At 47.1% G+C, this 15,574-nt stretch overlaps 1 protein-coding gene across 1 annotated transcript; it reads right to left on the reverse strand.

Annotated features, from left to right (window-relative positions):
* Positions 1-9,425: 9,425 nt before the first annotated feature.
* LOC114773121 (uncharacterized) lies at positions 9,426-12,643 on the reverse strand. Its single transcript, XM_028965647.1, has 4 exons — positions 12,334-12,643; positions 11,024-11,342; positions 10,834-10,936; positions 9,426-9,473 (listed from the first exon to the last, which is right to left on the reverse strand). Exons 1-4 carry the CDS (start codon positions 12,641-12,643, stop codon positions 9,426-9,428), a joined length of 780 nt encoding a protein of 259 aa, XP_028821480.1.
* Positions 12,644-15,574: the final 2,931 nt, after the last annotated feature.

The following is a 15,574-nucleotide window of genomic DNA, read 5'->3' on the forward strand; positions in this document are numbered from 1 at the left end:
CACATCATTTTCACTTTCACCTAAAGTAGATTAAATCCCCCATTCTGGACATTACAGGCATTTTTAATTTTAAAAAGATGAAAGTATTTGCTCTCAAACTTTTTGAGGATGATTTAATTAAGAAATTGTATTATGTTGTATTATGTCAAATCTATCATCATAGTATTATAACATTAAGCCACAATGAAGTGTTTAATGGATGTTGTATTATGTCAACTCTTGCTTCGTTCAGGGGAGGAGCCAGATCGGTGACATCAGAAGCCTTGCTGCCCGGCTGTGTCACGTCACTGCTTTTGTGGGGTTTTTGATAGAGAATTCAGAGTTTGGACAGTTTGGAGATACTTTGGAGAGTTTAGAGAGAGATTACAGAAGGATAGATAAGAGGGTGGAGCTAGCTAGGAAGAAAATAGGTGCTAGTAGCCTAGTGGGGTAACACACTCGCCTACGAACCAGAAGACCCAGGTTCAAACCCCACTTACTACCATTGTGTCCCTGAGCAAGACACTTAACCCTGAGTGTCTCCAGGGGGGGACTGTCCCTGTAACTACTGATTGTAGGGCCCTCTGGATAAGGGCGTCTGGAAAATGCTGAAGACTTTTTATGACTCTGTAGTGGCATCGGCCATCTTTTATGGTGTGGTCTGCTGGGGCAACAGCATCTCTGCTGGGGACAGGAAGAGGCTGAACAGGCTGATCCGGAGGGCCAGCTCTGTTCTAGGATGCCCTCTGGACCCAGTGGAGGTAGTGAGTGACAGGAGAATGGTGGACAACATCTCCCACCCCATGCAGGAAACTCTGACAGCACTGAGCAGCTCCTTCAGTGGCAGGCTGCTGCACCCATGATGTGGGAAGGAGAGGTTCAGAAGGTCTTTTTTTCCAACTGCTGTGAGACTCTATAACAAAGACCTCGCAGCTGACCACACACACACAGACAAACACACACACACAGACACACCACGGTAGTTACCCATTGTACAGGTGTAGATATATACTGCATATCTGCTATTACCTTTCTTCTATCCAATTTCCCACTAATAAAGTGGGAAAGGACTAATAAAGGTCGATCTTATCTTATCTTAAAAAGGACGTCCCGAGACAACAGTCTCTAAAACTGTACCACAAAAATGCTTCCACTATAAAATCTGAATGTTCGATTCAGAGCGACTTACAATCAGTAGTTACAGGGACAGTCCCCCTCTGGAGCAACTCAGGGTTAAGTGTCCTGCTCAGAGACTCTTCATGTTGTGTAATTATACACCTGGCCAGTGTTGTGTGTACATGGAGCTTTGAGTTGACTCAGAAAGAAAGTGAAATGATTGTCACATGTAAAATGATTGTGAATCCGTACAATGACTTGTTCTTATGAACTTACAGGACTGGTTTGAACAGAAGAACCACATTCCCACAGCTAGACGTGTGTGTCGGTGGAAAAATGCTTCCACTATAAAATCTGAATGTTCGACTTACAATCAGTAGTTACAGGGACAGTCCCCCTCTGGAGCAACTCAGGGTTAAGTGTCCTGCTCAGAGACTCTTCCAATCTCAAAACCTATCTGTTTTCTCTGGCTTTTTGCTAAAGTCCTAGACCCTCATTTCACTTGATTTTGACGCAGTGTCAATTATAAAGTCCAGTTTATCACAGAGTCCCCCTGTTAGACACAGACAAAGTTAAATTCACCAGTTAGGCTGTCCTAGTTAGGGTACCGGGCCACTGTAGCACCAATATACCACATAATTCAGTATCGGTCGTACAGTCCAACCGTCTGCCGCTGCTTCTGTTTGTTTTTCTCCGAGACACGGAATCAAGCACCCAGACTACTGGCAGACCCCAGTGAAGAGACCAGCAGATAAATCCTGGTTCCTGACAACTGCTTTACAAGGACAAAACATGAAACAAACCAGAGGGTCACCACAGCCACCACCACCGTTACAACTACAGCTTCAGGGATCTTCAAATGGACAGTAGCATCATTATGGACACGTAATCTAGACCATGACACTTAATACATCCTGGACTTCTCCAACCCTACAACTGTAGGACTCATTATATCATATCCAACCCTGCACTGACACCACTTGCAGGCTCACTCTACCCTGGAAGGGGGTCCCTCTCTCTATCACTCTACCCTGGAAGGGGGTCCCTCTCTGTATCCCTCCTTCCCAACGTTTCTTCCTCTCTTTTTTTCTCTCTCCTACAGTTTTTTTTGTGTGGAGTTTTTCCTTGTGTGCAGAAGGGTCAAGTGTGGGGGGGTGTCATCTGTAGGGCCTGTCAAAGCCCATTGAGACATACTGTATGTGATTTTGGGCTATATAAGAAATAAATGTTGTTGTTGTTGTAATGTTGTGTAATTATACACCTGGCCAGTGTCGTGTGTACATGGAGCTTTGAGTTGAATCAGAAAGAAAGTGAAATGATTGTCACATGTAAAATGATTGTGAATCCGGACAATGACTTGTTCTTATGAACTTACAGGACTGGTTTGAACAGAAGAACCACATTCCCACAGCTAGACGCGTGTGTCGGTGGAAAAATGCTTCCACTGTAAAATCTGAATGTTCGATTGATCCACCCAGTGGATAATTGTGTGAGATATTGAGACTGTAAAATGAAATCGCGATAATAATAATAAAGAGAAGAAGATGATAGAAGAACAATATGTTTTTGTTTGCTTTACCAATATTTGCAAAAGAGAATAAAAAATACACTGTAAGAATCTATAAATATATAAATCTATACATATAAATCTATGGGGCAGCGGTGGCCTAGTGGTCAAGGAAGTGGTTCGATGCTTCATGAGCCACCATCACAACTCTGAACCCGATTCAAGATTCAAATTTGGTTTATTGTCAGTACAACACAGTACACCGTGTATTGAAATAATGTTTCACACAGACCCCACCATAGTACAATTATATAAGAAAAATATATATGTATATACACACTAATTTATTTTACTTTACTGTACTTTACTTTACTTGGCAGACACTTTTATCTAAAGTGACTTACAAGAGGAAGACACCAGCAATTCTCACTCTGTTTCTATAGAATTTGAGTTAAAAACTAATAGCCCTGATAATATGGAGAGCTTATTATATTTATTGTATTGTGGCACTCTCCACCCTCCATACTATAAGGCCTAACTTGTCAAGAATAGAACATGCAAGGGAATTGTTAAGTGCTAGACGATTTTTTTATTTTGTGAGTGTGTGCGCGTGTTCAGACTTTGTCTGAAATACTTTTTGAACAAGTGGGTTTTCAGCTGCATCTTAAAGGTGGTGGTAGTCTCAGCTAGTCGAATGGAGCAGGACAAGTTGTCCCACCATGTCAGGGACAACACAGGAGAACAGAGTCGATTGGGACCGGAGACCCCGTGAAGATTACAGAATAAGAAAAACGCAGTGACATCTACAAGTCAGAAGGTCAGAGGTCAGCTCTACGCTCCCCTGCACTCTCCAGACCGAGCGCTCCAGAGAGGCCTGTTCTGTCGTTTATGAGCAACCTTGAACTGCCCCAAACACTTAGAAATATGACCCATAGAAATTAGTGAGATTTTAATTAATGAGACTCACGTTTCTGAATTCTCTGCATTTTCATCAGTGCTGGAAGAAGCTGACAGAAGAAACTCCTACAGAGAGAAGCGTTCTAGTGAAGGAGGAGGTGACTGTGATGGGGAGGTACCAGCGCTGGACAGAGCGTTCATACAACATGGTGCAGGAACCTCACTGAGACGCTCTTCAGAAGGCAGGAAGTAAAAATTCTTCTTCATCAGTCAAAGTCAAAGTCAGCTTTATTGTGGGCTTTCTTGGTGAGGCGTGTGCTGTAGATGTCTTGGAGGGAGGGGAGAGGGACACGATGATTCTCTCAGCTGCTCTGACTATGCGTTGGAGAGTTTTATGGCAGGACGCATTGCAGGCTCCAAACCACACAGTGATGAGGCTAGACAGGATGCTCTCGATGGTTCCTCGGTAGAATGTGTACATGATGGGGGCTGGTGCTCTTGCTCTTCTATGTTTGCGGAGGAAGTAGAGACGCTGCTGTGCTTTCTTGGCCAGTGCAGTGGTGTTATTTGTCCAGGAGAGATCCTCAGTGATGTGCACACCCAGGAATTTGGTGCTGCTCACTCTCTCCACAGATGCACCGTTGATGTTCAGAGGAGCATGCTGAGTATTTCCTCTCCTGAAGTCAACAACAATCTATTTAGTCTTCTCCACATTCAGAGAGAGATTGTTGTCTCCGCACCACGTGGCCAGGCGGCTCACCTCGCTTCTGTAGTTGGACTCATCCCTGTTATTAATGAGACCCACCACAGGCGTGTCATCCGCAAACTTGATGAAGAGGTTGGAGCAGTGTGACGGAGTGCAGTCATGGGTCAGCAGAGTGAAGAGAAGAGAAGGGGGCTCAGCACACATCCCTGAGGAGCCCCCTTGTTTAGAACGATGGTGCTGGATGTGTTACTGCTTGTGGTCTTCCTGTGAGGAAGTCCAACAGCCAGTTACACAGTGAGGTGTTGAGCCCCAGCTGGATCAGTTTTTGTGTGAGCTGTTGTGGGATTATAGTGTTAAATGCTGAACTGAAGTCTATGAACAGCATTCGGACATATGAGTCTTTTTTGTCCAGATGTGTGAGTGCTGAGTGGAGTGCAGTGGAGATGGCATCATCGGTCGAGCGGTTGGGCCGATATGTAAACTGGAAGGGGTCCAGTGAGGGGGGGAGGGCAGACTTAATGTGCTTCATGTCTAGCAGTTCAAAGCACTTCATGAGGATGGGGGTAAGTGCAATTGGATGGTAGTCATTAAAGCAGGAAAGAGATGACTTTTTTGGCACCAGAATGATTGTGGTATCTTTGAAGCAGGTGGGGACGACAGCCTGGGAGAGTGAGATGTTAAAGATGTCTGTGAAGACATCAGTGAGTTCCACTGCACAGTCCTTCAGTACACGACCAGGAATGTTGTCAGGGTCCGGAGCTTTGCGAGCGTTGATCCTGCCGAGGGATCTCCTCACACTGTCCAGGGACAGAGTCATTACCTGGTCACCAGGAGGGGGTGGGGTCTTCTGTGCTGTGGGGCTGTTTTTCACTTCAAAGCGAGCGAAAAAGGTGTTCAGCTCATTCAGCAGGGAGATGGTGCTATCACAGGTCTGTGGAGGGGGCTTGTAATCCGTGATGGTTTGTATGCCCCGCCACAGGCTCCGTGTGTCTCTGCTGTCATTGAAGCGACAAGATATTCCTCTGGAGTACTGTCTCTTAGCCTCTCTGATGCCACGGGAAAGGTTGGTCCTGGCTGTCTTCAGGCTCGCCTTGTCTCCAACTCTGAAGGCAGCGTTCCGAGCTTTCAGCAGCCTGTAGACCTCCCATGTCATCCATGGCTTTTGGTTGGCACGGACAGTGATGGTTTTGGTGACTGTTACACCAGTGCATTTGTTGATGTAGGCTCTAACAGTCTCTGTGTACTCCTGGAGGTCAGTGATGTTGTTGTAAGTGGCAGCCTGTTTGAACATATTCCAGTCTGTGGTGTTAAAGCAGTCCTGTAAAACCTCTGAAGATCCCTCTGGCCACACTTGTATCTGCTTATGAACTGGTTTGTTGACTTTTACCAGCGGTCTGTAAGAGGGCATTAGCATGACAGAGATGTGATCAGAGGCGCCGAGGTGAGGGAGGGGAAAAGCGTTGTAGGCTCCTCTCTGGATGGTGTAAACAAGGTCCAGAGTGTTATTTCCCCGTGTTGGAAAGTCAATGTGTTGCTGTATTTTTTAAGTCTGCAGGATTGAAATCCCCAGCCACATTGAGAAAAGCATCGGGGTGGGCTGTTTGCTGCTCACTGATGTTGTCACGACTACGGACTTACGGGGGAAGGACATACTGGGAAGGGGGTTTTTATTAATAAACAAACACTAAACACAAATAAAGACGGGCGTGGTGGCCGAAAACGATTTAACTTAAACAAAGAACACAAACTAACCCGTAGGCGTGGGGCGATTGCCAGAACTCAAATCACAAACATACACACAGTTGCCAAATGAAGTTCACCAAAATGCCGGAGACCTAGAAGGGGCGGAAACATCCGGCATTTATGGGGCGTCAGGATTGGAGTCAGGTGTGGAGCCCAGCTGCAGGCAATCCTGATGTTGGAGGTGGGAGGGATGGTGTAGTGCCTCGCTCCTGTTGTTGTTGGAGGTGGGAGGGATGGTGTAGTGCCTCGCTCCTGTTGTTGTTGGAGGTGGGAGGGATGGTGTAGTGCCTCGCTCCTGTTGTTGTTGGAGGTGGGAGGGATGGTGTAGTGCCTCGCTCCTGTTGTTGTTGGAGGTGGGAGGGATGGTGTAGTGCCTCGCTCCTGTTGTTGTTGGAGATGGGAGGGATGGTGTAGTGCCTCGCTCCTGTTATTGTTGAAGGTGGGAGGGATGGTGTAGTGCCTCGCTCCTGTTATTGTTGGAGGTGGGAGGGATGGTGTAGTGCCTCGCTCCTGTTCTTGTTGGAGGTGGGAGGGATGGTGTAGTGCCTCGCTCCTGTTGTTGTTGGAGATGGGAGGGATGGTGTAGTGCCTCGCTCCTGTTATTGTTGAAGGTGGGAGGGATGGTGTAGTGCCTCGCTCCTGTTATTGTTGGAGGTGGGAGGGATGGTGTAGTGCCTCGCTCCTGTTCTTGTTGGAGGTGGGAGGGATGGTGTAGTGCCTCGCTCCTGTTATTGTTGGAGGTGGGAGGGATGGTGTAGTGCCTCGCTCCTGTTCTTGTTGGAGGTGGGAGGGATGGTGTAGTGCCTCGCTCCTGTTATTGTTGGAGGTGGGAGGGATGGTGTAGTGCCTCGCTCCTGTTGTTGTTGGAGGTGGGAGGGATGGTGTAGTGCCTCGCTCCTGTTGTTGTTGGAGGTGGGAGGGATGGTGTAGTGCCTCGCTCCTGTTGTTGTTGGAGGTGGGAGGGATGGTGTAGTGCTTCGCTCCTGTTGTTGTTGGAGGTGGGAGGGATGGTGTAGTGCCTCGCTCCTGTTGTTGTTGGAGGTGGGAGGGATGGTGTAGTGCCTCGCTCCTGTTGATGTTGGAGGTGGGAGGGATGGTGTAGTGCCTCGCTCCTGTTGTTGTTGGAGGTGGGGGGGATGGTGTAGTGCCTCGCTCCCTTTATTGTTGGAGGTGGGAGGGATGGTGTAGTGCCTCGCTCCTGTTGTTGTTGGAAGTGGGGGGGGATGGTGTAGTGCCTCGCTCCTGTTGTTGTTGGAGGTGGGAGGGATGGTGTAGTGCCTCGCTCCTGTTGATGTTGGAGGTGGGAGGGATGGTGTAGTGCCTCGCTCCTGTTATTGTTGGAGGTGGGAGGGATGGTGTAGTGCCTCGCTCTTGTTCTTGTTGGAGGTGGGAGGGATGGTGTAGTGCCTCGCTCCTGTTATTGTTGGAGGTGGGAGGGATGGTGTAGTGCCTCGCTCCTGTTGTTGTTGGAGATGTGAGGGATGGTGTAGTGTCTCGCTCCTGTTATTGTTGGAGGTGGGAGGGATGGTGTAGTGCCTCGCTCCTGTTGTTGTTGGAGGTGGGAGGGATGGTGTAGTGCCTCGCTCCTGTTGTTTTTGGAGGTGGGAGGGATGGTGTAGTGCCTCGCTCCTGTTATTGTTGGAGGTGGGAGGGATGGTGTAGTGCCTCGCTCCTGTTGTTGTTGGAGGTGGGAGGGATGGTGTAGTGCCTCGCTCCTGTTGTTGTTGGAGGTGGGAGGGATGGTGTAGTGCCTCGCTCCTGTTGTTGTTGGAGGTGGGAGGGATGGTGTAGTGCCTCGCTCCTGTTATTGTTGGAGGTGGGAGGGATGGTGTAGTGCCTCGCTCCTGTTGTTGTTGGAGGTGGGAGGGATGGTGTAGTGCCTCGCTCCTGTTGTTGTTGGAGGTGGGAGGGATGGTGTAGTGCCTCGCTCCTGTTGTTGTTGGAGGTGGGAGGGATGGTGTAGTGCCTCGCTCCTGTTATTGTTGGAGGTGGGAGGGATGGTGTAGTGCCTCGCTCCTGTTGTTGTTGGAGGTGGGAGGGATGTACACCGCACACAGCAGTATGGCTGTATATTCCCTCGGTAGGTAGAACGGCCGGCACTTAATAACCATAACTTCCAGCACTGGTGAGCAGTATTTACAGACTACAACAGCATCGCGGCACCAAGCGGCACTGATATAAACACAGAGTCCGCCACCGCGTGTCTTACCCCCCGTGACGACAACCCTGTCGGCACGATAGCATGTCAGCTGGTCCGGGACACTGTCGCTGAGCCATGTTTCCGTGAACACAAAAACACAACAGTCCTTTACGTTCCTTTGAGATGAACGTAGTAGTCGGATGTAGTCCAGTTTTTTTTCTAATGAGCGAACGTTGGCCGGAACGATGGAAGGGATAGCGGGTTTGTGTGGGCTAGCCGCTAGCCTAGCTCGGATACCTCCACGCTTACCCCTATTCTGCTTTCTCTCACACCGCTTGAGGCGCCTCCATTGTGGGCGAGGTGCAGGAGTGGGGGTCGGTGATTGAGTAGGCCTCCGGAGCAGACCCAGGTCATTCAGCTCTTCAGTTCAACTTAAAAACTTTGTTTCTGCCAACGTCGAGCAAAAATGTTCGGCTATACGAACGCTTAAGGGCAGATAATCGTGACGAAGACGTACAAAAACACTGCGACTTACAGGACGACAAACATGAAAACGCTGTTTGGTCAGGAGAGAGTGAAGCCGCTGCGTGTGCACGCGCCGCCATCTTGGCTAATCAAGTCCATGTGCGTACATTATTAATCCATGGTGTGTTAAGCATGAAATACTAATGGAGCGTAAACAAAGTGGTTTGACTGTCAAGCTGTAAGTTGTGAGACTTGACACCTCCTAACGTCACTGAACAGGAAAACAGGGTCTTGGTGGCCCTGCTGGCTTCATATTTCTGAAACAGAACAGCTGACCAGTTTCTGTGACATTTACAGCAAGTGGACTTTGAACCTGGGACTTTGTGGTCTTCTGGTTAAGAAGCGAGTGTCTTACCCACCAGGATACTACCACCCCATGACATAATGATATTTCTCATTTGTCAAACATACTCAATTATTATACTTTAAAATGCAATTCCAAACATTTTCTCTTCTGCTCTTCTTCCAAATCAGGTGTTCTTGCAGGTTTTCAACCCCAACCTGCGCCCTCCTCTACACCATCAAAACCTCAAGTCCACAGTCACTCCCCCTGACAGAACATGAAAGAACCTGGACCTGGATATCTGCTCCTCTTTCAGGTCTCAATGTCATGTGGTAACAGTTGAGATGAGTTCCCTCTGGTCACGGGATGTAATGTGTGAACACTGAGGATGTTTGACCAAATGAAGACACTTAATGAAGAAGTTTTAATAAGAACGCTTACAGTCGGCAGGGAAACACGGATCGCTGGATCAGGCAGGAATCAGAACGAATCCAGGATTCAGAGATCGGAGTGGAGAACATCTGGGAAGTCAGGACTGTACCACGTTCAGCCGGAACATCAGCGCCGATATAGAAATCTGTGTGATGGTAAAATACAGAGGATGTATTTCACTGTGTCACCGTGTGCTGTGTGTTCACTTTCATCTGCTCACCTGTGTACGTGGGAGTGGGCGGAGGCAGTTATTTCATGTTAGGTCGTGCTTATTAACATCTGCACACCTGTGTACGTGGGAGTGGGCGGAGCCAGTTATTTAATGTTAGGTCGTGCTTATTAACATCTGCACACCTGTGTACGTGGGAGTGGGCGGAGCCAGTTATTTAATGTTAGGTCGTGCTTATTAACATCTGCACACCTGTGTACGTGGGAGTGGGCGGAGCCAGTTATTTCATGTTAAGTCGTGCTTATTAACATCTGCACACCTGTGTACGTGGGAGTGGGCGGAGACAGTTATTTAATGTTAGGTCGTGCTTATTAACATCTGCACACCTGTGTACGTGGGAGTGGGCGGAGCCAGTTATTTCATGTTAGGTCGTGCTTATTAACATCTGCACACCTGTGTACGTGGGAGTGGGCGGAGCCAGTTATTTCATGTTAGGTCGTGCTTATTAACATCTGCACACCTGTGTACGTGGGAGTGGGCGGAGCCAGTTATTTAATGTTAGGTCGTGCTTATTAACATCTGCACACCTGTGTACGTGGGAGTGGGCGGAGCCAGTTATTTCATGTTAGGTCGTGCTTATTAACATCTGCACACCTGTGTACGTGGGAGTGGGCGGAGCCAGTTATTTAATGTTAGGTCGTGCTTATTAACATCTGCACACCTGTGTACGTGGGAGTGGGCGGAGACGTATTTTTTGTTGACTATATCCTGCTGCTTGCTTGCTTGCACGGTTGCATGCTAACCCATGTACGCTAAGATAAAATGCTGGACCATCACTAGATTTGTGCATGATAACATATTATGTCTTTGTAAGCGAGTAAGACAAATACACAAAATCCCACCTTTATTTTGTTTAATGTAGTTACTAGAAACCAATAGAGCAGAAACAGATTCAAGATTTTTTCTTGATGGCCTGAAACAAAACGAGAAAGATGCGAGGAGACATGGTACCATCAAAACAGCACTGAGCACTGAGTTTACAGTAATAAAGTAGTTATTATCTCTTTATTACTCCACATGCATACTGAAGGAGTAATGATTTAGTCGAGCTTAATAAGACCTCCTCACCCATCTAAACAGAAACTGACAGATTCTCAAAGTAACCAGGTCCACGTATGTCTTGGTACATGACCGCTACACTTTCTCTAGCAGCTTCAAACTTTCTAAGTTTGGCACTTGAATTTCCAGTCCACTTAACTTTTGCAAAAGGATCCACATAAGCCTGGTGGACGTTCATGTTAGTAATGATATGGTCGGCCTCATCTCTCCAGTTCACCTCTTCAGTCCTTCTATGCATTTGTATCCTCCAGTTCTGAACTGCTGGGAGGGGGTTGGATTTCATCTGACTGGTTGGTTCCAGCAGCTTCCACAGAGCGATTCTTAACACACCACAATAAAATCCATAAATCACAGCGTTCACATTGATGTACAGCTCGTATGGTTCAAACTCTGCCACCATCTCATACATGATATCATTCTGAATACTTCTCTTCAGGGGACACTGCACATCACGCTGGATTCCTCTCTCTGTCAGGATTTTGGTGTGAAATTTAAGAACATCGTTGTTGATCACATGCTCTCCTCTTCGAGAACGTACACCAGTGTCTGTAAGAAGCTGCTCGTCAATTTGGTAGTCTGGATCTATACGGCGAAACGCCTCCTGTATCATGTTTTTAATTTCAATCATTTTCTTCTGCTGTTGACCGGCTTCTTGAGACCTGGATCCTTTCTTCCCTTTAGACGCCATGTTCTCTATGTAAGAAGTCAGGCTGATGAGTGGAACACCTGTAAGAACAAGAGAAATCAGAGTGGTCTTCTGTAGGACGAATCAGTGGGGGTCTGGTGCATGATGTCAGCATGAAGCTATGTAGACATGTAACCTGTGTAGATGATTCTTCTATGTAGACATGTAACCTGTGTAGATGATTCTTCTATGTAGACATCAGAATATTTACATTTCTGAACTGACACATGATCAGTGAGAGACATGAGAGACATCTCGTCTCACACGGGCAGAACTAGACGTCCCCCTTACAGACACTGAAATTCACCTTCTTGTCACGGCTCTCATTCACCCACCACGCCAGCAGGGGGCACACGCTCATCCTCACATCCACCATCGCATCAACATTTCCAAACGTACAATAATTATCGTATTTTAATTTTTTTTGAGTGATTGTCAATGTGAAACACAGCAGCGCAGGACACAGTGACACGTGTCCTCTGTATTTATAACCATCACCCTGAGTGAGCAGTGGGCACCATGACAGGCGCCCGGGGAGCCGTGTGTGGGGACAGTACGTTCATCAAGGGGACCTCAGTGGCACCTTGGCAGATCGGGACTCGAACCCACAACCTTACGATTACAGGGCTGCTTCCTTAACCGCTAGACCACCACTGCACCCCACTGTACTATAATTTTAATTTTATACGATGTACGATCAATAATTCCAAAAATCAAATACTGTACGATAATTTCACCCCTTCAGTTATTTCATTAGCAAGACAAAATGTCCACATCTCTGTTTTCATCTGACTGCGCGGACGTACTTGGCCAATCAATGCAGGCAGGGGCGGGGCAGCCTGTCTGGTGGCCTGTGAGAGCCCCTGCGTTCCTGGCCTTCGCTCTTTGGATTACCGCCTTGTTGACTGGATGCACCTTGCTTGGATCTTCTACCTGACCGCCCTCGCTCCCTCTTTCCTGTCCACGCATGGTTGTGACTATTTTAATCAGTTTCAAATGTCCACGCATGCATGTGATACATGTGATACATACATGCATGTGATGCATGAAGAAGTTCCCCTTCATCGGCTGAGCTGAACCCAGATGATCTTCCAGAGCTTCTTCCACTGGTCTCCTTTTGCAGCCCCAGTGCAACCATCATCTTCTCCTGCTTCTCAGCAGCAAGCATGGGATCTCCTTCCCACAGAGCCAGGACCCACTCCACAGCCTCTTTAACAGAGCCGATGACAGGAAGAGAGTCTAGGAACCCAACCCACACCATTTCATCAGTGTCTCCACCCTGACCAGATGAGCAGCTGCCCTGTGGAACAGCACGTGGCTTCATCTCCTCAGCTGCGGCCATGATGGAAGCTGAGTGTCTTGACAGTCCACTTGACAACCCTGAATTTTGTTTTCTTTGTGGATGGATCAGCTTTGCGCCTACCTGATGGTTCTTCTTGTGTTTGGAATGCATTCTGTGATGCCCACTCCACCTTGAAATCTCTTTTTTGTTTTCTCAGCGTGGATTACTGAGGTGGCGGCTCTCACGCATGCACGCACTTTAGCTGCAAACAAACTGTCACCATCGACACTGATTCATGTTATGCTATAGGTGTTGTTCATGACTTTGGTACCCTGTGGAAACACGGAGGGTCTCTTAAATGCACTAGCACTTCACCACTTCTAACTCTGATTCAGGCCAGCTCTGCTTCTTCCACTCAACTCACTTCAGTAGCCTAAGTTGCCAATTTATGTTCAATTGACCCATGGATTGGATCATGTGTCAAAAGGAGGGATGGTGTCTGCTATTGCAGCTCATTGGTTGTTAAGGCCTTTGGGCTGTAGAATGGTTTGGGGTGCTCTGTGTTGTGCGTGTTTCCCTTTAGGACCATTCCAACCACCAGTCGGGGCTCATTGTTGTGGAGCTGGAGGAGGAGGAAGTGAGAGGAGCGTTTTGGATTCTTGTAGAGTTGCAGATAAGCCTTTGTTGTGTGTTAATGATTAGTGTGGTTAGTTGTGGGTTTGTTGTGTATTTGTAGAGTCTCTCCTTTCATGGTGTGTTGTCTTCCTGTGGATTGTTGTGTAGTTGTTGTATGTAGCACTTTAGGTTTGGTTGGTTGTTCACTACTCACTGTAAATAAAAGCACACTATTTCACTTGGTCCTGGTATCTGTGTATTCGCACCGCACACATTCCTTGTTTGTTGTCATGTTTCCCAACCCCTAGACGGGGACGTGACAGGTTCACAAAAAGATTTCATTGTTTTTACTCAAAATACTGTCAATCATGCATGATATGCACTTCACATAAAGTGAAAAAAAACCCTATACGTGGTCAAAGTGGGTGGAGGCATTCCCCACATCTGGCTAAAAAGCTCTACTTCTTGTCCTACATGACAATGAGGAAAAAGCAGCAGAATTGGCACGAGTCCATATGAAATCTTGTTTGCAATGCCACTTAACACAGGTCTCTCTCCCTCCAGAAATATATCTCCTTCACTGCCCTGTGTGAAAGTTCCACAACTATCCGAGATCCAACTTCTTCACTTCCAGCCAGGAGACTTCACCCCAACCATCAACGCTGAATGGGACACTTCCAGATCCTGCTGACAGCTCACACAGCAGTCAAGATCGCAGACACAGCCACATGGATCCATGCGTCCCACTGTAAGAGGGTTCGAGCACCACCAGAAGGCCGTTCAACCTGAGCAGACAGCGAACCCGAGCAAGATCAGTAAAGGAAACCTCTGACGCCCTTCACAATGACTGTTGTTGTTTTGCTTATGGACTTATTGTAGCTGTACCGATGTCCTGTTTTCTAATATTTTATGCCAGGAACCTGTGAATGTCGCTAGCAAGCCCACTCGGAGCCCCACATCTGTCTCCATAGGTGTTAGTGTTTGTCTCTGGCCTAAACACTGATGACTATTTTGATTTGATCACAGGAATATCTGGCCACATTAATAACTGGTTATTGCTTGCAGAAGCTACTGGTGAGACTGTAAAATCTGATTGCATTGTATGTTTAGAACTTTGTTGAATGTTGTTCCCACTCCACCTGAACTGAATTTGACCTGTCTTATGACTCAAGAAAACCTTGAATCTTTTTGCTTTTCTTGGTGTCTCTCTTTTTCCTGTAGGACCTAAACCTGTTTTTGATGCTGAAGTAGCTCATAACAATTTTACATGTTTTGTTCCATTTTTGTATTATGCATTGTGTATTGTGCATCCATTCATAATCTGCCTGTATGTAGTTTTCCTGTAGCCGCATGTTACGAGCCGATCTAGGGGGTCCGGCCCATAACAAAAGAAATGACAAAAAATAAAACCTACTAAGATGAAACAGAGAAATTTAACAAGTATTTTATTAACAAATAAATATATAAATAAAGAAGAAATCCATACGAAATGAATTACAACGCATAACGACAAACAAAACGTGAAAACAAACACCGAAGCAGGCAGACACAACTTGTTCTCCTAGGGGAAGCGATGGGGAAACCGGAAATGAAAGTGAAAGTGAAGTGATTGTCACATGTGATACACAGCAGCACAGCACACAGTGAAATTTGTCCTCTGCATTTAACCCATCACCCTTAGTGAGCAGTGGGCAGCCATGACAGGCGCCCGGGGAGCAGTGTGTGGGGACGGTGCTTTGCTCAGTGGCACCTCAGTGGTACCTTGGCGGATCGGGATTCGAACCAGCAACCTTCTGATTACGGGGCCGCTTCCTTAACCACTAGGCCACCACTGCAAAAGGGAAATGGTAGGGAGGTGGGTGGGTGGATGGCATGGCAAGCGCAGCCCCGAAAAAGGAGACTGAGGCTCTTTTTATTCTGTCGGTCCCACAGCAGGAACAGGTTGGCTGAATTTGTTATCGCCAGGCATTTGCAAACACAACATAAACCCAGAACAGAAACACACCAAAAATAGTAGGACGTAACACCCCCACCACTAAAAAACATTTACTGTTGATCAAAAAACATTTATTGGTAGGAGCGTGACAAGGCTTCCGCCAAAACATTATCAGAGCCCCTTTTATACCTGATCTCCAAATTAAACCCTTGTAAATATAAGGACCAGCGCATAAGATGCTGATTGGCGACTCCACATAAACTTCGAAATGTTGCAATGACAGCAACAACGCCAAGGCTTCCTTCTCGATGGTACTGTAGTTGAGTTGAAGCTTCAAGAACTTCTTAGAAAAACAACAAGTTGGTCCCTGACCTAAGTAACTCACAGTTTCTTTAGCAAACTCACACTTCGCCAAGTTTAGGTTGAGCGAAGCCTTACAC

The sequence above is a fragment of the Denticeps clupeoides genome, unplaced genomic scaffold, assembly GCF_900700375.1.
Source record: "Denticeps clupeoides unplaced genomic scaffold, fDenClu1.1, whole genome shotgun sequence".
Taxonomy (NCBI): Eukaryota; Metazoa; Chordata; class Actinopteri; order Clupeiformes; family Denticipitidae; genus Denticeps; species Denticeps clupeoides.